This window comes from Athene cunicularia (genome assembly GCF_003259725.1).
Source record: "Athene cunicularia isolate RWA chromosome 10 unlocalized genomic scaffold, athCun1 chr10_part1, whole genome shotgun sequence".
Lineage (NCBI taxonomy): Eukaryota > Metazoa > Chordata > Aves > Strigiformes > Strigidae > Athene > Athene cunicularia.
The window spans coordinates 627,823-651,436 of record NW_020799112.1 but is presented as its reverse complement, the minus strand read 5'-3'; the positions used below and the strand labels follow the sequence as shown (position 1 = coordinate 651,436).

General features: G+C 41.8%; 1 protein-coding gene across 2 annotated transcripts in view; it reads right to left on the bottom strand.

Annotated features, from left to right (window-relative positions):
* CSNK1G1 (casein kinase 1 gamma 1) overlaps positions 1-23,614 on the bottom strand; it is a 91,592-nt gene that overhangs the window by 45,839 nt on the left and 22,139 nt on the right. For both annotated transcript variants that reach the window (XM_026855610.1, XM_026855611.1), the window contains exons 2-4: positions 19,876-20,291; positions 11,011-11,051; positions 6,326-6,395 (exon numbers count right to left, since the gene is read on the bottom strand). In XM_026855610.1, the coding sequence (XP_026711411.1) occupies positions 6,326-6,395; positions 11,011-11,051; positions 19,876-20,053 (289 nt within the window). In that variant the 5' untranslated portion in view covers positions 20,054-20,291. The remainder of the gene's footprint in view (positions 1-6,325; positions 6,396-11,010; positions 11,052-19,875; positions 20,292-23,614) is intronic.

The window sequence follows — 23,614 nt, the reverse complement described above, 5'->3', positions numbered from 1 at the left end:
CCCCAACCCAGTTAAAGCTTTGAAAGTATCAATGCAGCAGATATGTTTGCCTCAACTTCCCAGCAAAACAAGGCTTATAGAAAGAGATCATTTCCCCCCCGCCCCCACCTCCCATCAGCATAGCTGTAGAGAAAAAGCAGCTTTTGGACAAAGCTCGTCCTAAAGTCTCAGCATTTGGCTTGCATTTCCATTGAGAGGCTCTGCAGACATGGGTATGTGAGCTCCACTGGATACGACAGCAGCTGGATGAGGAGAGGCATCAGCTTTACAGCTGCAGAGGCAGGTGCCAGCAAGACCCAGCCATCCTCCTGCAGCACAGTAAGTGATGTGGAGAGGCTCCATGGGCTCTGCTGCCACGTCCAGGAGACAGGGTAGCCCAGTGCCCTAGCATGCAGACAGCTCCGTCATGCTTCTCTTCCCTGGAACACACCAGCTTTCTAGAAGTGTTTATGAACAGCACCTTTAGCTTCCCTTTGGCAAAGGGATGTTAAACACTCTGCAGCTGAGAGATGTGCTTACGGCACTGAGTAAGGATACAGAGGTTCCTACAGCAGGAAACATAGCAGTGTCTTAAGTTTAAAAGGCTTCACAAATTTAAAATCCATTTAAAGTATTTTCTACTAGAGCTGAGAGCAGTAGGATCCACCTTTTATGCTACAGGCTCGAGCAGCACTGCACACAACCCCCAGTGCCAACCCAGATACTAATCAGAGCAGTTAAGTCAACAGTGCATGTGCAACCCAAACTAGCTGGTTGGAAATACCAATGTATGCAAAAGGATGTGTAGGAGCTGTGGCAGATTGCAGTCAAAAGTCCAAATGGAGATAAAAGCATGGCCATGTACTCCTGTATGTCTACATTACACATGGGAAAGAACAGCTCAAGTCAAAGGCTGCCGAAGAGCAAGAGAGAGAGAGTGGGAAATACAGGCAATGCTTGCTGGTAAAAGATGAGTTTCCAATAAAAACCCTAGAAGAGATGTTTCTCCTGTGAAGTCTGTAGGAGAATTTAACTTGAAGGAAAGGTGAGAATCTGGAAAACAAGACAACCATTCCTGCTGAAGGTCCTCAAACCAGGTCAATAAGCAAAAAGAGCCCACAAGACAAAGCCAATGCAATTCCTAAGACCTTAGTGTGCCACCAGCACGACCCAGCTGCTGAAGGTGGCCCAGCGGGCCTGGCAGGACTCCTGCAAACTGTGTGAACTGCTTTATTCACCCCAAACCAAGCAGGAGGGACCTGGGATGCGGCTGGGTGAGCAGGGGGCAGTTCAAGCAAAGCAAAAGCTTGGCCTTTTCGTACATTGCTCAGGAAACGCAACCATCTCAGGCCCTAGGAGCTGGGTCTGTTTGGCCATGCCCAAAGTAACTCAGTTTTGCTCTGGCAACACCATCTTCTCCACCCCAATATTATGGGGAACCAGACACTCAAACATCAGCCAATGGTGAGGATGGAGCTCCTCCACTCATCATCATGCAAGCTGTAGGGTCTGATTATTCAAGATTTTTTATGAATGCTAAGAAGCCAAGCCTTTATTCCACAAACTTCAAGTACAGGCAACAAATGATATACTCAAGTGACTGATCCAACACCGGAAACATGCTGGAGACTTGAACTGCTTCTGGCAGCTCTAAGAGCTGTAAAAGCATCAAATTGGAGAGGAGCTCCTCTTGTCGCTGAGGTATGGAAGCAGATGCAAGTACCTGTGCTAAGCCTCAGAGCAAGGAAGACCAGCAACTGGGGAAACCAGCCTTGGGGAGGAGGGGAACACCTGGAACAGGCAATCCTCAAAGAGGGTCATAGAGCACAAGCCTAATTTTGGGCAATACTCATCACACCTGACTTCTTGTGGATAGCCATGCTACTTGTGTTCCTAAACAGGTAAGTGCTAGCAAGAAAAAAATAATTCAGGACTTACTATGCCACCTCTAGTAAAGCGAGATCATGCGGAAGGCTCAGGCCAGGATGAATCCTCTATGTCAGGATGCCTGTGTACGCACACATGGATTTTACAACAAAGACAACCATGAAACAGTTCATTATGACAGTGGTATCTTACAGGATCGATGACAGAGTAACACAACTTGTTTGCACGGAGACTGTTAAAACTGCTCCAGTAAACGGATCATATCCCAGACTACCTAAAACCTAAGGGAATTCTTGTCATTTCCTGAGACACCATACGGGCTGACCATCAGGTCTGACTCCATGCCTGTGGTTTGCTTTTTTTTTTTTTTTGTACATTGAGGTAAAGTGGTCATACACTATTTTAGGTTATTAAATATTTAATTCCACAGCGAAAAAGAAGAAACCAGCAGATGGTCACTGTGCAGCAGGTCCTTGCTGCTTCTTCTGGGTGGGTGGAAAAGTTCAGGGAAGAATCAAGAACACACATTTCTATAAGCAAACACCCCTGTATATAGAGAGGCAAGGTGGGAAACTATAGGGGAGCTATTACTTTCTCTTACTGCAGGGAAGGATTGAAACATCAAAGATAGCATCAATTCTTGCAGAAGAGCATCAGAGATGCCTGTTAGTTGGTTCTTCTGACCAAGACTATCTTGGTTAGCTAAATCTAAATTCAGAATCCATTTGATATATCCACTGGTATTGAGCTATTCTGAGAAGCACCACAAAGAGCTACATTCATACAGTTTACATCCCTTTATCAAACTTTCCACTGCTCCAGTATATCTTAATCTAATAGGAAATATGCTGTATGGAGACAGGAATAATCTAATAGGAAAAGATGTATGGAGACACAAGAAATCCAGTCTTCTCCTCAGCTAATTCAGTGATCTTCAGATGAATCACATGGCAGGTAAAGAAGCTGGTGCTGATGGAAGGTAACATGCAACTTTGGTGCCTTGTCAGAAAGTCTTTAAACATCGATGTTGATAGAGCATGTGCCACAGGAAGCCACAGAGTAGCTGCAAAAGGAAGAGGCAGCTATCACACAACTCTGCTGCTTCCCCTGTTCACGTGGAAACATCTCAAACAGAAGCTCATCCCAGGAATAAACATTTGGCAGAGCCATGGTTTATTGGGTTACTTGCTACTCTGTTCAACTATACCAAAGAAAATGCAAAACTAGACTGAATAGCTTTAAAAAAAAGTATTAATTTCACTAGTTTTCAATGAAAAAGAAAGGAGGTAATAAATAAATATAAGGTAATAAATAAAGTAATAAATAAATAAATAAGGTAATAAATACTAACATACATCCTTCAGGCACTGAACTGTATAATTATTCTAAAAGTATTCCGTGTAACATACCGCAGGACCAGGCTCTGGCATTACAAAGCTAGGTGCAAATTTCTCTTCAAAAGTAGCACTTATCCTACCAGTGTGATCAAGCACTTCATGCTCCCTTAACAACACTGGTTGGGCTTCCACAGCGGGTTTAATAAAAACGCATGAAATGTCTTTTTAGGCTCCCGAGTTTGGAGGTTATGGTTTTTGATCTGGTATGTTGCAAGCAAGTCATGACCAAGCTTTCTGAAGTCTTTAGCATCCAAGACCATTCTTCTGACAGGTTGACTACCACAAAACACTTCCTTTCTGTTTGGCTATGCTAGCACGCTAGTCCTAACCTCATGAGGACACATCCAGTTACATACTAGAGATGAAATACACTTTTTGACACACAAAGGCATCCTACATGAAGGTTCCTACTTGATCCATGGTCTCTGCCAACTTAAGTTCTTCAATGATTAGTATCCAAGAGTAATATTTAAAATTGTTTATTCCGAACATCCAGGAAGAAGGAAATCACCATGAAAATCCTTCTCATCAGGAAATTATTTTTTTTTTCTCCAAATGCTGCAGGCAGTGACAATTCTGACTTCTCATAGAGGCGCTGCTCACTGAGACCATCTGGTTGTACATGCAATTGAACGCAGCGGTTGCACTAACAAGAGGACCACGCTGCTACTGCAGTGCTAAGCAATGCTTTCACTAGTCTCACTTTTTAGGCTAGCGGTGGGAGGTTTGCAGTCAGCCACGTTATTTGGCAAGATTAATTGGCTAATTTATTGAACAGTATGTCACATGCAACACTACTGTTGTTCTCATCTGAGTCATACACACCATGGGTTTGGACACTTTTAGTCTTCATTGGCGAGTCTATGATAACTGCAAATAACCAGTCCTGCTTACTGGAAGTTCAAGGCTGTCTGAGCAGTTGAAGTTTTTAAGCAAGGACCATTAAGGGGAGCCCGACAATAAAAACATCACTGAGAACAGACCCATCTATTTCCCCAAAGTAAGCACATATTTAGCACCAATCTGTTTTAAGACAGACAGTCTTCCCCTAATTCTAAGCACGGCATACAGACACCAAGTTAAGGCTCCCTCATCCTGGCTGTCTGACTCCACCAGAATTTATTTTGTTCAGCTTCCAAGTTTCATGAAGCGACCAGAGATGTGGCTCACAACCTCCACCCGAGCTCCTGGACTATTTTCAGTTGTTTTAGCAAAACTGTAGCATAAGAGCTTCTAATAGCGTTCAACAGATTATCAGAGCTGGGTTTGCCATGTCTCACACAGAGACAGAAATAAAAGTCATGTTTGTCGCGAGGCTTCTCACCAGTCTCTTGACAAATACCGGCAAAAAGGCTTGAGATAACAGTTGCTCCCCCCCTAGAATGAAGGGAAGAGAAATCAGGAGAAATTTTTGAGCGGCATACTCAAAAATACATCCATTAGTGTGCACAGTATCAGACCAGGCAGAAATGTCCTGCGTGGGTAAGTGTTGTAGGATGAAAAGTCATTAAGAAAAGTCATTCATTAGGAAGTAGAGAAAACCCATTAAAAATACTTAAGCCAATCCTCCAACATTAGATCAGTCTTAAAATTCCTCAATAACACTTTTAAAGAGTGGTAGAAAGCTGATGGGTATAGAAAAAGTAGATTGGGATTCATTCTCTGGGTTATCACAGAGATGGCAAGCGTCAACTGAACTCAAGTGGGGAGTGAGAGGCAGAAATAAGTGTCATATTCTGTGAACCTACGTTTGATTTATTTACTACACAGGCTTCAGCAGAAATGCCTAAAGTCTCAAAAGCACGGGTAACTGGGGTTAAGGGATGACATTAACATATCAGGAGCTTTTGCACAGTACCAGATGTTGTTGCCAAAATACAAAATACATAGCAAAGAGCACCTTACGTCAGTGGACAAGTTCTGTTCAAAAAACTCCCCCAACAATATTTTAGTGTTTCCAATAGTGACAACTAACTTAGTTCCCACATCCCAGACTTTGCATCCTGTAGGAGCAAAGCCACAAAACGTAGAGTGCAATAGCACCTAGCCTCCAGAGGATGTGCTACACAAAATTAAGGAAACCAATCAGAAAAATTAATTGGAACAAGCAAAAAGGAAAAATGCAGGACTACTGCTCAGGTACAGCATATTATGAGCTCAGAGCAGATCTATCTTCCACTCTGCTCAACTTAGCATTTTGGTAATATGAGAGCATATCCTCTGCTAGTAGAGGCTAGGTCCATCCAGGGAAAACAGGAAAAATAAAATCAGAAGGATGTGTAAAAAAAATTGCAGTAACAGGAAAATTGCCAAAGCCCAAGGTCAATATATGATTGAGGCACAGAAGGAGCAGAGAAGGTCTTTGCTTCAGAGAGACTTCCTCAAACAGCAGGTAGTCAAGGCTGTGGAAATCCTTGACGTGGGAAACAGCACATATTAGAAGTCTACATAGATTTAAAAAGCAACTGTAAATGCAGGGAATTAAAATCCAAATCTACTATTAAACACAAGCTCAAGCCCCATATTAGGGAAATCAGAGAGCTTGCCAGAAAAAAATAAAAAAATGAAAACCACCTTTAGCTTACCCTGTGATATTCTTCTCACACTTGCTGTAGACTGCTGTCACAGAGGATACTGAGCTCATGGGCTTTTGGACACTCTTAAGAGTGTAAGTATCAATGAAAACAGTATTTCAGGTTTTTATCAGAACAGCCTATGCTTCTTACACTATTTCCTAGATTTTAAGACTATATCACCTTTTTGAACTCTGTCACTCTATACATAAATAACTTTCCCTCCATCAAAGATTCCTATGTTTTACAAACACACACGGGTATTTCCTACATGAGTCAATCCTCAGTAACTCAAGTTTCCAGGTCCACATGATTACCCAGTATCATTATGATGTTATTCTGACCAAACCCCTTTCAAAACTTGTGTGATGATAAAAGAATTTGCCCAGATCACTAAGTTCAAGTAAGAGTTGCACAACAAATATGATAGTGATGTTTGACAATAAAGAAATCACAAACTTTCTATAAGCTTAAGGCAGGTTTACTCACCTGTACTTCCAAGTTGTTTATAAAACCTGTATTCTAAATGAAGCTGTGGTGCACGTGATTTTATTGGTTCCTAAAACAGAAAAAAAAAATTGGTTAAAATCAGTTTGACTGAAAAAAGTTCTATCCTATACTTGAAGATTTGTGACTGTACATAATGCTTCAAGTTTCAAGATAAAACACCCTAGACTGGAAGTCTAACAACAGACTTTACTGTTAGATGTCATTTAAGTAAGTAGAGAACAAAAAGCAGTAAGACTTGCACTCTGGAAGAGAAATAACTGCCTCATTTAAAGACAAAGTTCATTTGTGGCAGTAATATTCAAGAGTTGTTCAACAAAGCTCCTGGTCCTTGAAGAGTGACCCTGGACGTTGGTAGGAGGAAAGTCAGGGTTGGAAAGGATCAAGTCTCAAGTTCACTTTGTGGACTGTGGTTGCCCACAGTTGATCACTAGCCTATATTTCTGAAAAATATTGAGTCATATATCTGTGTTTTAAGTCAGACCACAGTTGTAGAAACATACAATCTTGCTTGCAAGCACTACAGTGCAGCCAGATACCTGTAAAAACACAGGAAGAAGTCTCCATTTTCAGTAGCAGGTGTCACTCAAATATCTCAAGGCACTCCAGAATATTCTATTTTTATACACAGAATTAAAAAAAAGGATAAGTCTGCAATGCATCCCACACATTATATTTCTCAACTGTTACTCACCTGCACTTTATGCACAAAACAATGCCTATGTTCCACAAAAGCATTAACATGCAATATTACAAAGCTTCTAAAACTTTAGAGTTAACATAGAGAGGATTAAGAGACTTAAGTAATTACACAATAAAACTGTGCACTTGGGACAGGAAGTAATGCAGATTCACCTACTGCCCAGATGTTGTTGAAATAGAAGTTAATACTGGTCTTGATTGTTATTTGGATGTTGCCTATTTCCTTGCTTTCGAGAAAAGAAACGTTCCATGCTCAAAACTACATGAAAATTGCAGCATGCACCAAAATTAGTCTGAATTTCAAAAACTTGCTAAAGAGCCCTCTATTGGATGAGCTCATCATCTAGAAGTTTGCCTATAAAGGAGCCCTTTAAGATCAACACAAAAAAAGTAATTTTGTGTTTCACAACAGCTCCTATCAGTTGGAGTAAGAGCATCTTGGACATAGACAAGAGTTTGAGCCAACATCTTCAATACAGTGGAATAACTCTTCTGCCTGTGTGGAAGGACATGAAGGCTTTAGCTGATCCACTTTGTCTTGTATCACCTCTGGTCTGTACTGTAAGACTAATGTCTACATTTGCTATAAACTCCATGTTAAAGACTTCTTTTTAAGCTGCAAGAACAATTTTTGTACAGGCATTCAGGTAATTCAACCTCCAGCCAAGTTGTTCATCATCAGCTCGAGTCATCTCATCCATTTGTCAGCAAGGGGAAAAATGTTCCCAGTTGCTTTTCAACTTACTGATATTTAAAAAGCTTCAAAAATCAAATATGACCAACTACTTAGAAAACAATGGTGAAAAAGATTCTGAAGGCAAATCTGAATTTGTACCGAAGACAAATATAAAGCATCACAAAACCAAGTCTGTTATAGCAGTCACATTTAAATTAAGATAATTGTTGATGGTGGCTTGAGGGAGTCTTTAGACACCTGTACAGAAAAGGGATCTAGGGCAACAGGAACTCAGGCTGCTCAGATAAAGGTAGAAGGATTAATGTATCACAACATGAGGCTGCTTGTGACAAAATCAGGGAAAGTATGCCCAAACCACTTCTGCATCAGGAGCTGCTGGAGCCTGAGCTCTGGACGCTTGCCAAAGTAGAGGCAGCTTCCAAGAAGATCATACCAGAACAGATGGTTGTCCTGTAGGCCAAAGGCTTAAGGATGCTGGCAGATGTTGTGTTTGTAGCGAAAATAACTGAACTGCTACTGCCTAATGTACAAAATCCACAGCTTGAACCAATGGCATCATGATGACTACTAGAGGGTACAGCTTGGTACCTGCACTCAGACTACATCGCTATGTCAACGGGCTGGTTTCACACAGGGAAGAAATTCCTACTATGTGCAATTTGGCATTAAAAACCCTCAGAAGATTAAATCAGTAAATATGGCTAAGGCATTTCAGAAGACGAACTCCTCCATGTTAAGGTGCCCTTAACCAAACAATGTTGAGCTGAAGAGCAGGACAAGGAGCTAAATGGTGACACCACACAAGTCAGAACACAGGCACTATTCTCCACTGCCAGCAATTTTCCAAGGTGCAGCACAATCCTCACCCCCGAAAAGAAATCATGAGATGTTAACACTGAATTTCACAGCCCTTTCTGATCAGCTTTTTTGCATCCATCACACAATTCTCTAATTTTCCAGCTTTAACATCGTGACAGGAAGCACAAATAGCTAAGACAGAGGGGCTGCAGCTGCAGAAGACTCTCTCACACAGAATGACGTGGAGTTTTGACTTGGTCCAACAGTGCAGATAAAAGGAAATGTTGCCTTCAAGTACACTGAAAGCAGCTACTCTACCACTCACTGAAAATTATTCGAAGGATAAAGAAAATTATAGTTAAGTACAGAGAAGCGTATTTGCTGCTGAGATAACTGAGTAATTCTTGTTCTTGGGGAATATGGTCTAAGATTAGGAGACCAAAAAACCTCCATCTCTTCTACTGCTCCATCATTCATCTTCTCAAAAACAGAGCAGTTATGCAAATGCCTGGATGGCCACCGGATGGCAATTCCAGTCCTTCAAACATGAAGGAGCAGATTTTTGATCATGAATCACAGCAGGGCAAATAAAACTAGAGTGTGTTGCAGAGTAACTGCTTTAACACTCAGATATTTAGAGAAGGAAGAAAGAAAGAATGCTACCAGAAAAAAATAAGTAAGGTTAAGGTAGCAATAAAGGTAATGCCATTCAGCTCTGCCATGTGGCTATTGAAAGGTTTCAGGTGACTGGGAGGTTTCACTGCAGGCACTGTTTTGAGAGAAACAAGCATCCTCTGGACTAATACAGTTGTGTTTTTCCTGTATTATTTACTTCTTTAGGCCTTCCAATGCTGTAACTTTGTGGGATTATCTTTGAAAGCAAATTAGAAACATTATTAATTCAAAAAACCACCTCATCTGTGTGCACAGTGCATTTTGTACTGTCATATCTGTCTAAAAAGGGAGCTCCTCCACAAGCACCAGACCTCCTTCCTGACGTGGATCTGTATCAAGGACATCCTAAGCTCTAATTGCAGGTGTTTGTTTATTTTAGGGAATATCTTCTGACATTTGCTATCAGGCTTGAAAACCAGTCCCTCCTGTAAAGCCCTCATTATTTTTTATCTACTATGCATCATATAAGGAGAATACCAGAGATATAAAATCTGTGGCACTTGAATGTGATCAGAATTAATGCACCAAGTCCATCTTGATCTTCTGTAATCTGAATGACTCCTGTCATTTTGGCAAACAACATCAACTGGCCAAAGGGGTGTGTTTGCAGCTAATATCAAATTAGCATTACAACTCTAACTTCAGATTCTAGGGTTTGTATCTGTGATTAAAGAGCATACTGGTGAGAAAAGAGCACATCAGTTGAAGACATCAATTTTGAAAACCCCAAGAAACTAATGACAGCCTTAGTTTACAGATAGGAAAAGGCATAAACATAAACTACTGGGCCACGGTTTTATAAATCTGAAAGAGCTACAAGTTAGAGAGTTTCCCCATCCTCCAGACACCTACTTCAAACCACCATTGACCACAGTGTCTTCAGGCCCTGAAGCAGTCTTCAGAAAAACACTTTTTACCTGGACCACTTGCTGGTTCAGGTATAAGAAACATGGAAGCTGTCACTGCGTGCACTTGGGGAGGGCTACATCAACTGCAGGGCAGAAAATAACCGGATAACTGGTACCAAGGCTTGTAACACCAGAGATGTGAATGAAACTGCTTAAGTAAGTTCTTAAGTTCACTACTGTTGGGGCTTGGGTTTTTTAACACAACTCCTACAATGCGTTGGTAAGACAATTCATTTTTATCATCCTATGACATAGAAGGGGAAAATAGTTCTGAAGATGCTGTAGTTATATATCCTTAGCCACCCAAGTAAGCTAGGGGAAAGACTAACCTTTGCTGGACTGGACATTGTTTTGCCTGTTGCATCTGCAGTCTCAGCATTGTACCAGACTGAGCTGTGTTGTTCTATCCTAAGGAAATTTTAACCATTGAAATACTCTCTTTCCTGCCTCAGAACTCCAAAACCATGTAGCAGCACAGTGCCACACTCCTAACCAAATGCTCTGACAACAGCCCATCTGGAGAGCGGTCAGGGTCTGCAGAATCAGTGGTGTCCTGAACAGAAAGGCTCAACCCAGGGAGTGGGACGAGGCGGCAAACCTGCGATCAGTACTGTTCCCTGGGACAAGGCAGCCAGCTTGGAATGAGGAACAAGGCTCACGCACTAGTGTAAGATATCAACAGACCTCTTCGGTACCAAAAGTGTTCCGCAGGTGGAGGGAGGGGTTCCTTCCTTGATTTTAGTGTTCTCAAGAATTTATCTTAGTTTAAATAAGTTATCCTAGCTGAGGGTGAGAGCAGCATTAAGCCCGAAGTGAGAAAGTTGCTTTTTGTCTGATTTTTTAATATTAAGTACAAGTCTTTAAGAACACTTGAAGCTTCTACTCACCAGTTTGATCGCTACATATTCATTGGTGTAGAGATTTTTACCTACAAAGGAAAACAAAAACATCTTTTAGTTCCATATTCAACACTTGCAGCTAGAGATGCAACAGAGAAGAGCATCACTGATGGCAAAGAGCTGGCTCTTCCCAGTTCTCCAGTGAAGTTCATGCATTTAACAAAGTGTAAGCCTCAAAATAATAAGTTGCAGCAGTTCACTGGGGCAAGCAAACACTATCTTCCATTCAGCATAAGATAATCATGTTTTATGGTAGTGCTTCTATTCAATGCAAGTGTTTGAGGAGGTATCTCAGACACATTCGGTTTCATTATCCACACCATGACAAAAAAAGGCTGGGGAACAAAAAATGAAGATTCAGAGCACCATTTATTTCAGAAATGTCTTGAATCTACTGGACACAACAATTTTATCCTATGATCTATAAGGAGTTTCACTAGCTTAATGTGCTACCTATCACAGCAGCTACTGCAAAGAGATATATGAAAATAACCTTTGTGCCAACACACAGCTTTTATTTCTTCCTCTATGAACAGGCAGGCAGAACATATAAAATGCCTTCTGTATGCCAGCAGCACAAAGGCAATCCTCCTAATCTAATAAGGCCAATAGCTCTCAGTTGCAATATGGTACCAATGATGTTAAAAAATACACTAAAATAATAAAATCCATTATCAGGACCACAAAACATGAAGCAGTGTCTAATCTGATACCAGCTCTGGCAAGCACAAAGGGCAAGAGTCAGCTGCCAGCACACTGCAGCTCCACAACTCTGAGCCAGCGTTGGTACCTGTGTGTGCTACAGCTGGAGATGAATTTTTTCTCCAGGAACCTGTCTGGTGTTTGAACCAAGCTCTTGGCCTCCCTAGCAATCTGTGGCAGAAATGCACAGCTGCATCTGTCAAGGAGCATCTCTCTCTGTGTTCTGAAGCTGCCAGTTATCATATCATTCAGTGTCCTCCAGTTCCTCTGCTAGGTAATTTGAGCAATCACTCCCCCTTCACCTTCTTCACATTGTTCATGATTGACAGCAAACTCTCCTGGAGAAGATATCACTGGGGAAGGATGCTTAGGCAGTCCTTGTACCTCATCTGTCCCATCATCTTGACATCTCTACTATCTTTCTGACCTCCTCTAGTACCACCATATCATCTGAGGATGGCAGCCTCCACTGCACAAAGCTCCCCATGGTTTCAGACAGGGAAGTGCTGACCTTCTTCATTGCTAGCACCGCTATAGCACAAGTCATGATTTCACTGAATGACTGCCTAGCTCCAAAATTCAACAGCAATCTATACAGGAAGTTATCAGCACTTGTTTGTAGTGTAAGCTTTGCCCAGCTCTATTTACCTTTACTTTCCAATTCCTGTTAACAGATAGTGATGCTTAGAACAGACTTTCAGAGAAAGCAGACATTTGGGCAGCAGCAGCATGCCTACGTGACATCATTACAAAACATGCCCTGTCACCCCTTGCATACATCTTTGCACGCAGCAACATCACCGGAAGACTCAATAAAATTAAAGACATTATAAATGTGAGAGAAAACAGTAATCTTGAAATCCTGAAATATTTATCAGGGTAAAGGCCCCATTTATTTATTTTACTTTATAACAGCTTCATACTTTCTGCATTCAACTTCTTTTGATACCATCTCAGCTACATCGCTTGGTGTAGTTCTGGCCTCCGAATTTTGTGTCCAGCACTCCCAGTACAGGTCCTGCACACAGTGGATTGCTTTAACATTCATGGGCAAGCCAAAAAAATTTATGGAAAGCTTCAACCTGTTACGGTAACTGGCAATGCTGTTTAACACAGGACAGGCATTTAAATCTGAGGTTAAATATACTTAAGAGGAAGTGTTTTATGCAAGCAGCTGTGTAAGCTGAGCTTCAGCATTAACAGGGCTGTTTCTTTAAGTCTTTTAATAAATCTATTTATTAAATCTATTTTAAATCTATTTCTTTAAGTCTTTTAATAAAAGCTATTATATCCAGGCTGGAAATGAAGGGTGGAAAGCAGGTTTTGCAGTTGCATTAGGAACACTCAGACATTGGAAAGCAGCTTCAAAGCAGGAAGGCCAAATCATTGGAAAAGCAGGTGGCAGGATAAACTGCTTCACCCTCTGAGATGGATGAGGGCTGCAGCCTGATGCTATCTAAGGGCTGATGGGGGAGAACATGCAAGGACATTAAGGGAAGGCAGCCTAAATACACTTATAGTACCTGCTCTGCATTAGCTATCAGCAAGTAAGTCCTATCAGCATCTCCAGCTGTATCTCACCCACTAACACTTCCTCTTCCCCTCCTCTTGGTAGGGACTGAGCTCCTACCAATTTGAGGACACTGAGCCAGGCTAAGGGAAGCTCCAGCACAAATACATGAAAAAGTCTGATTCTTTAAACAGCAAAAAAAACAAGGAGGAAGACATGGGAACGCCACCCCCTACAGACCCCACGGCCTTCATCACAATCCTGGAGATGCACCATCTCAAAGTAGTTTTTGAGCTCAATGTGCAGGGGCATAAACCCAACCAGGAAATAATGACCCACAGACCTTCTAGCAATGCTTCTGCTCTATCACCAGTGTAGGATAATAATGGGGAAACAGTGCTCTTCCAAGCTTTTCTCAAGGCAGAGGAGGACATTGCAAACACCCTACATATATGTGGAACCATAACCCAGCCTATTAGAGGAGCTTAACTCCTACAAATTGATAGTCCCCAATGTTGTCCACCCAAGGGTGCTAAGAGAGCTGGCTGATGGTGTGGTGCTGCTCTCTGTAACCTTTGAGAAGTCTTGGAGATTGAGGGATTTCCCAGAAGACTGGAAGAAGGCTAATGTCACCCCCATCTACAAGAAGGGCTTAAAGGAGGATCCAGGAAATTATAGGCCCATCGCTTTTACTTCAATCCCTGGGAAAATTATGGAACAAATCCTCCTGAGAGTTATCACAAGTCAAACAAAGCACGTGCCTGGGAAAAGCCAGCAAGGATTCAGCTAGGGCCAACTGTGCTTGACAAACATTGCTCTCCATAAATAAGTAACCTGCTCAGTTGATGTGGGGAAAGCAGTGGACATTGTTGATCTGGCTTTCTCCAAGGATGTCGATGTGGTTCTCCACAGCTTCCTACTGGACAAATTGGTGCATTATGGTCTAGACAAGAGGTCTGTGTGGTGCGTGGGGAGCTGGCTGACAGGCTGCACCCAGAGGGTGGTGGGAAATAGCTCCTTTTCATACTGGCAACCTATCACAAGTGGAGTCCCACAGGAATCAATATCGAGCCCAACACTGTTTAATATCTTCATCAGGTGTACCCTGACAAAATTTGCTGGTGATACCAAACTGAGTGGGGAAGTGGACACTTTGGAAAGGAGACCCACTGTGCAGGAAGACCTGGCTAGACTGGCTAAAAAGAACCTTATGAAGTTCAAGTGTAAGGTCTTGCACTTGGGAAGACATGATCCAGGAGTGCAGCACAGGCTGGGATCTCCCTGGCTAGGGAGCAGCTCTGTGGAAAGGGACCTGGGGATCCTGGTGGACAACAACAAGATGTGGAGAAGCTGGAGAAGGTCCACAAGATAGCCACAAAGATGATCAAGGGACTGGGAAGCCTGTCTTCTGAGGAAAGGCTGAGAATTGGGTTTGTTCAGCTTTAAGAAAAGAAGGATTAGGGAAGACCTTATCACCATGTCTCAGTATTTAAAGGGTGGCTATAAAGAAGATGGAGACTCTTTTTTACAAGGAATCATACAAAAAAAGACAAGGGGTAATGGGTACAAGTTAATCCTGGGGAGATTTCAGTTGGACACAATAGGAAAATTTTTCACCATGAGAACAATCAGCTGCTGGAGTAATCTCCCCAGGGGGATTCTCCAGCACTGGACACTTTTAAGATTCAGTTGGACAGGGTGCTGGGCCAGCTTGTCTAGACTGTGCTTTTGCCAAGAAAGGTCAGACCAGATGATCCTTGAGGTCCCTTCCAACCTCATATTCTATGGTTCTGCTATGGTCTGGTTCATAAGGCTAAGGTCTAGATAGAAGACAATTTTGGTAATTAAATTCCTCAGTTAAAAACCTGGGATTAGCTAAACACTAGCCTGAGACATCAGGCCAGCAGCCAAAGGTAAGTAATTAATCCTCCAGTTCATCCCCTTCAGAGCATGAACTATGGGGACACTGTGAATATAAGGGGGTGCAAATGGGTCCAGCTTTTGAACTCTAAACCCTTCCTAAAGCTTCAGCACAAGATGTGCTGAAACTCTCCACTGGCTTGTCCAGACTGAGATCTACCCCTTGGTTTTGCTATCACAGTGTCCAAGATGTAATGGTTTCTTTTTCCTCCTTCTGCAAGGCAGCACTGATACTAAAGTGAAAGAGTAAAGCCAGTATTACTCACAGGAGAAGGTGAATCTGCCCAGTAAAATAAGCCATGAATAGAAGCTGCATCTTATCTTAGTAAGACAAAAGATCTGTAATACAGCTGAGATGATATAAGTATGTTAACAAAAGCCTTTCAAGTTCAGGCAAAGCTTTTGATGGAGCAGTGATTAAGTCCATGCCTCAGTTTTGGGTAGTTCCACTGACAATTATGAACTACATATTCTAAATGAGAAGTGATACATTAAGTCACCAGCATTCACATGGGAAACCTAACAGAGTGGATTTCTCAAGCCCTTGTAGTAAGATGTGTCAAGTATATAGACAGATTGCAGACCAGTAGAGGAGCTCAAACTGATCAGTCTCAGGCGCACTATTCCCACAGGTCAAAGTTAAGAGGCACAACTACAAAACTCTCATGAACGAAACAAATCAAAACTGCTTTGACCGCTCCTTCTAGCTTGTCACTATACAGAAGATCCATCCTGACAGATCAGGGCTGGGTAATGGAGCAAACATCCACCTAGTCCTCCTAAAGACCAAGTAGAGCTCACCCCAGACAGCATGGCATCTGCAGAGACTAGATCCCATGGGCAGCTGAAACAGAGTTCACTTCGATTTTGTAGTGCCAGAGCATGTGTCTCAATTACGGCTCCTAGTGTGGATCCTACACGGGATCTACTCTTACCCATGCCCTCTACATCTAGCATGATTCTAGTTCAATACTCACATGATGATTTGGTTATTGGGGAAGCAGAAACAAAACCAGCCCCAATATCAGATGTTATAATCTTTTGTTGTTGTTGTTGTACTTGTTTTAAAGCAGAGCTCCTGGCTTCAAACTGCAGCCTGGGACACAGCTGGGTGGTTCTTGTTTTTGGGAGGCACCTCCCCAGATCTGCTGTGACTTGGCAACATACAAATAAGCAGCTTTTCTTCTAGTTTGGGGCTTGTGCTCACTGCCATGATGCACTGAATCTTTATGAGACCTCTGTGTGAATCATGCTGACTTCTGGACACTTTGCAATTTCTTTGGGTAGCACATGAAAGCACAGACTTCTCCAAAAATCCCTTTTGTTCAAGTAGCCTACAAAGGGAGGATACAAGCAGTGTACAGGATCTAGCCCTCCTAACATGTTTTTTTTTCCCCCCCTCTAAGTAGGGAGAAAAGGTGCACTGTCATTTTTAAATGATATAATAATTAAACACAGTTTTGAAAGCGCCAGATAATGTTTGCATTAGAGCAGAAAGATTTGGGCTCCAACCTACAGCTCTGCATTAAAATAAGGCCCTGCTCTCTCCAGAACTTAATGCTTCTTTTAGAAAACCCTCCAACCTACTGAAACTGGGATAATTTTACATTACTACTTATTTAATTGCTTGACTAAATAAGGGTGCCAACAGGGGGAAAATGAGACATTTGAAGAGGCTTATTTATCTCTAACATGGCTCATGGTTCAGGATTTCAGGTAAATACAATACATACCCAGTAGGTAAGTCCATGAATAAGGTGACAATTCGTAGGCTCAGATGGCGATATCTTTTCTACAGTGAAGTTTACAGCCGTGGCTGTCACAGCACTAGATTTAACAGCTTAAATCCCATTCTTCCTGAGCAGTGAACACCTGACATTACATGATTTTACAGCTCAGTGAGCTTGTTTCTCAGTCTGTTTTACTTAATGCTGGTTCTCCTATCAGCTCGGGGTGAAGATGTAGGACCTCGTCATGGCAGAAGTTACACTATAAAACTTCAGGTGTGCTCCAGCTCCTAAGGCAGCTTGAGAACTGACTTGGCAGATAACTGGGAGCTGCAGGACAGGGCTTGGTACTGCACGAAAGGCAATGAAACCCCGTAAGAATGCAGAGTCCAGCCCACGGACAGCAAGCAAGATCTCCTGCTCTTTGCTGATACCATACCCCTGCTAGTGGGTTCAGCCACTTCGGAAACCAAAGCTCTTATAGAACACAATCTGCAACCTGTCCAGAGAAATAGTAATCTGTTAACCTTGTTCCATTTTATTGCTCTGGGCCAGACACTGAGTTTTGTGTTCATCTCCCCATTTCAGCTCCTCTGTGGGCTGGAATCCAACGGTGCTGCTCCCACGTGCTTCAAAAAGAGTAATATCCCCGGGGCTATCTGTATTTGCAGCAAGCAAGATCAACCCTAAGCAGTGAGCTTGATATTTGCAGAAAACAGCTTCTGCGCGTACATGCCATCTCCTCCCTGAACAATCAGTCCTCTGTCTGGCATTGGTGTGCAATACAAGAGCAGCTTAGAGTGAAAACACAACACCTGAAAAAAGATACATTCTTTGGGGAATTGGAAAAAAAATTATATATTTTCCACCTTGTTTATCAGTGCATGACTTTGTTCTTCCTGTGTTACTTAAAGCATTCGCTAGTGCTTAACTTCTCCAAAATCACATAAGAAAAGCCAAAAAGCAGAGGGTATGCCATTCATCTTTGCAGGACAAAAGTGTTATCAGAGACTTGCTTGCTCATATTTCAGACATGCTGCTTCTCCTTCCCCCCAGCGATAATCAGCATCACATCTGTGCAATAGAAATATCTGATATTTGAGCAAACAGGAGTTCTTAAAGCTACAGTGACTGGCAAAAAACCAACAATAATACAGCTTTTATTAGGACCTTACACCTAATTGCTGTTATCAGTACATATGGCTCGTTGCTCAATACAGCATGCTGTATTAACCAATATTAGCAAAACATTTACAAGTGTACCGAAAAAAGAGGCCCTTAATTAAAAGGTGTTTGTTTCCATGGTTAAAACTGAATTTCTCTATAAACTGACCTTTTCAGAAGTGAAATCTTGTGTGAAGCCTGTACTTTGAAACAATACATTAGTCAGAAATCCAATACCACTAAAATTTTGAAATGTGAAAAAGAACCACCATGGAAACAGGATCAGCATCTGGAAACCAGCTGAATACGTGCAAGAGCTGTATACCTGGAGGGATCCACTACAGCTGCTGAACCTCAAATAAGAGCTTAGATTACCAAGGAATTCAACATCTCCATGATCTTGCTATCATGACATTTGCTGTTGGGAGGCCTTTGAAAATGCAATACAGCTATTTATGTTATGTTACTGTAAGGATCTAAACTTATCTTCAGCTGCCAACTATGCTCATGTGCTCATGTTCATGAAGGTGGGAGTTTTGGTCCCTGCCCTTGGTTTCTCTCCACCTTTGGAGCATTATCTCTGCTCCTACAAATCAATAAAACTTATGTGATGTAATGCTGAAACCAAACCACTTGTTTACTGAGACATATTATAAGCAAGCTGGTTAATCTCCACACTGTTGACAAGTGGCACATCATATAGATGCAATAACTAAATCCTAGAATGAAAGATTACATATATTAATCTAAGATCTATCAGTAGTTAGGTGTTATAACCCTTTGGTTACCTGAAGCAATTTCCCAACTGACGGATTTATCATCCCTTGTGCCTTATTCACAAATGATTTTAATTTCAGTTCTAAATACCTACCAATTTGGGGGCAAATATTTATGTCAGCCAACCTGTTTTGAGTACCCTCAAGTTCACTACCACAGCAGTTCAACTCATTCAGCAGTAGTGGAGAAACACAACTGTTTTAAGTAAGTCAGGATCGAGACCATCACAAAGTGCTGCTTCTGATTGACAGCAATCACACCAAAACGACATATAGGGAGCTCAGAGGCATGTAATTAAAAACACTGGCTGCTTCCTCCAGCTCATTTATAAAACAGCCATTGTTTGTTTAGGATGACTTAAGAGCCCAATGCACTGAAGCACAATGCACTGGGCTCTTAAGTCATCCTAAGCAAACAATGCATTAGCATAGCCATCTGTTTGGGCAACCAGCTGCAAGACATGTGGTTAGAAGACCAACGGACCACGAAAAATCAGGGGCTGACAGGCCAGTTCAGTGGCTGACAGGCAGCAGCCAGATGGCCAGTGGGCACATCCCGCTCTTCGCCAGCCAGCGAGTCAAACTCATGGGACAGATCAGGGAGCAGGTGATGGGACTGAAACTAGGGCACCGAGGTTAGTGAGGGACGTGGAATAGAGAAGATGTTGCCGAGTGCTGGGAAAGAGTCTCACCCATTAATTTAATAGGGCGCCCTAGCTTATGAACAGAAACTTGAGAGCGAGATTTAACAATCCAGGCAGTTAAGATTTTTTCACCTTCGGCCAGACATTCAGTGCTGAGAAGAGTCTTCATTGTTGGGATTGTTCAGAATTTGCATCTTTGGCCTCTCTGGTGTATTCACTTTGACTTTATGCAAATAAAAATAAGTTAACAGTTACATCTGAGTCAGAAGCTTCAGGTAAGGCAGTTCAATGCTTGGGAAACAAGAAAAGCACAGGCATTTCTCAAGCCAGGTTAAGTTTTTATGTATTTATATTCCAGTGGTGAAATGATAATCTGGATAATACAGGCCACTAAAACAGTTAATACTCACCTAGTCTGAGTTCTCCAAAGTTCCCACACCCAATCTTCTTGCCAACTCTGAAGTTGGGTCCCACCATAAGAACGCCAGAAGATGCCGATGAACTTGGTCGAGAACCATGCCCGCTCCTTCCCGGCATTCCTTTTGTTGTCCGCTGCCTTTCATCCTTTTCCCTATTAGGATGGTCCATGATCTTAGTGAAATATCTCTGCCAGCAAGCTGGCAGAAGGGAATTGGAGTACACACTCTTCTTCTTAGAACAGAAATATATATCCAAAAGTATCCAAGTCGGGGTCCAAGAGAGTCATGGAAACGCTTGGGGTTCTTTTGGCACTGTATCCAGTTTCCTAATGCATCTTGATAATGTACCAAGGGGTCGATTATGTTGTTGAGAACTCAATAAAGGCAGGTTGCTTTTGGTTTCTTACCTGGGGAAAAGAAAAAGAACACATGAAATAAAAGTCATTATTTTAAAATACAAGCAAGAAACATACAACAGGACCAATGTCCAGAGCTTTCATAGCCTCCAGGAAAGCTACATGGAAACTTTACCATTTTCTTAACAATTTTCTGATAAAAAGCCCTGACATCAGAGAGATATAAGTGCTACCCATCCACTGCTTGCCACTGGAGTCCTCAGGACTCACGCTGCACTTATTAACAAAAGCAATTTCAATTACACCAGCACATCAGGTGGAAACTGCAAGGAGATCACATCCCATCTTTAAGGCGACTGAGAAGTGCAAAGTCTGTTTTCTTCTCACTTCAGACATTTATAAAGTACTACACAAAAGCCAGAGAAAAAATAAAAGATGACAAATCAAAGGTGCCAAGGGAAAAAAATACTGAAGCACTTACAAATTCAAATTCTACTTCTTTTTATGTATTTTAAAGTTGACCTCAGATATATTTGTTAATTGAAGCTGTTGTCTTAGAGGTGACCAAAACTAGTAGCCAAAGAAAGATTTATTATTTTTTAAAAAAGCCAGGAATTTCCTGAAAGCCATATCAACATACAGTTCACATTGCTAACGTGATTCAGTTGCCAAAAAAATTAATAAAAATTGGGAAATTGGGTGAGGGACTCGAGGGCCAAGACCTCCTCCAGCAGCCTGCATTCATGACTGGCAAACAAAAGCTGACAGTTCTTCCACAGAAACTGAAGTACGCCTTCATCCCACACGTCTAAACCACTGTAACCTCAAGGGCAGCAACTCTGGGCTACTCCAGACAGCAGGCTGGTGCATCTCACAAGAGTCAGTCTGCTAACTCTGTCCAAAGAGGACAAGAAATAGATGCTTCTCAACCCATGCAGGCCAAGAGGTTCCTCTGTGTCCAGAGACCAGCCCAAAGAAGGAAGGCAGGAGCCGTTCAGCACAGAAGGTCTTGCTCCACAAGTGCAGTCCAGAGAGCACAAGGAAGACTGACAATTCACCATGAGACCTTCCCTAGGACATGAAATCACACTGCACTGTGAGTGCAGCCTGATTATTCAGCCCGGCCCCACTTGGTCAGAAAAATATTCTACCACTCAGACGTGAAACTCAGAAGACTAGCAACAGAGCATGGTGGCCTGATGGGACAGTGCAGAGGCACCAGTGATGGCGGGTCAGTTTCCCGTCAGATGCCCAGCAATCAGCAGGACAAAGGGAAAGGTCGCAGCACGCTTTGTCTGTACAGATGCTGCATCGGGAGCCAGCATTAGGCAGCAGATGTGAACACTCCGGAGATGCTTGTGGTGTAGTTCTTAAGCAAGAACGAGAATAAACATACCTGGAGTTATCCCCCACATCCCAGGACCTATACATACTGGACTGTAATCCTTTAGGGGACACTTCTGCATTCTTAATTTTCCAGATATGAATGGAAGAATGTCTGAATAATTTTAGAAACAAGGTTTGTGTTATATTTCAGCTGTAGGCACCCATGCAGAAGTTTCAATGTTTGCATGGAAGTTTGCAAATACCTCCAAAGTCAGCAGAGATGTGCTAAATGAAACCCCCTAAACAAGTCAGTGTGGAAGGACATCAGCAATCGAACACTGTCAGCTACAACCACATCTACACAGGTTCAAAAGTTACTAAGGCAAGTGGCTCAGTCCTCCTGTAGCAATACATTTGTAGGGGATTTAGCAAGGGTTTCTTCTTTTTGTTTCATGAGATGAAGCTAACCTACCTATTCCCAGTTATCCAAAAATAAAAGACAAGAATTATTACCTATCCACAAAGCAGTGGCACGGAACAAAAGCATTAGCCTATTTGAAATATGAGCATGCTTTCCCTAGCCTTCAGCTATAGTATACTTTTATTTCTGAAAACTTGTTTTGATCTAAGGCATCTGTATGCAAGGCAGAAGTCATTCACACTATGTCCAGAAAATGCAGGTAGCTACCAGTTGGAAATTTCACTTTCTGAATACTGAACTTGTCTTCAGCACTACTCTGACCTTTCTATCCATTTCCGTATGCAGTTCTGTGTGTTTGCACAAAAGAGGGCACAGTTCTCCCCAGCTTGAGCTTCCCCTCTAGATATTTTTTTAAAAATACATCTGAAAGAAAAAAAGCAAAGATTAAATACAGAGAATGTAAAACTTTAACACCACTTTGCAATTAATTTCCACTGCTTTTGTTCATATATTATTGCAGGCTTCTATATCAGCCAGGGAGTCTGCAGGACTAAACAGACTATAACTCATAGGAAGGATGCTGTGCCTCTCCACAATGTATCAGGAAGACCTTGAATAACTAATAATAGTGTAAAGAACATACACATGAATGGATGCTTCATGCAACATAACAATTCCACAAAGCCACCTATCTTTAACAAAAAGTTCATACTAATGTTTAGAACCCAGCTCACATTGCACAGGCTACAACCCTATTTCATCTAGCCCCTGACTCAGCAGCTCTCTTTTATAGAGTGCAAAGCAGACAACTTCTTGTAGCTCTACACAAGGGTGGAAGTCTGCAGAAAACATCATAGAGCATGTTTGCATCAAATCCAGGAGGTCTGAAAATCATCAGGTCATCTGAAAACCACTGTATCACATCCATACTACCAGTTTGGCCATACTGACCCCAAAGCTGACGTGTCAAGCTCCCAGCATGGTAGTAAATAATGTGTGTTGCTGGCCTAGCTAGTGACAGAGAAGTTGGAGATGTTCACATACCAGAAATTCAATATTTAGTATTACCAAACTTTAATTGTACCTCAAATCAATTCAAGATTTAATATTTAAAACTGAATATGGATAAGCAGGAAGCATCCGCTACAGGCAAACAGGATGAACTGGTTTTTCATCACAGACATCCCAACATACTTTCAGCGGCAGCATTCATTTTGAGGGGGTGAGTTAGCACTGCTTCTCAAAGCTGTTTGCGTAGATGCAAGCACAGTTGTATTTGCTTTGTGAAACCAGCTTGCAGAAGCACTGACAATGCTCTATCAGATATCAGGAAAGCACTTTGATTGGACCCCACCCCAACCTGTCCTGGGAGGAAAGACTTGCTTCAAAACAAGCAATGTAAAAAAAGGACAGTCATTGAACCTAAGAAAGTTTATTGCTGAACAGAAATCAAATGTGAGATGATGGAGTGTTTCTAGGGCTGGATCACTAAGAAAGATAATCAGAAGATAAATTTTATATATATTTATTTATGTTTTTATATATATATATATATGTTTTTATATATATATGTTTTTATATATATATGTTTTTTATATATATATGTTTTTTATATATATATGTTTTT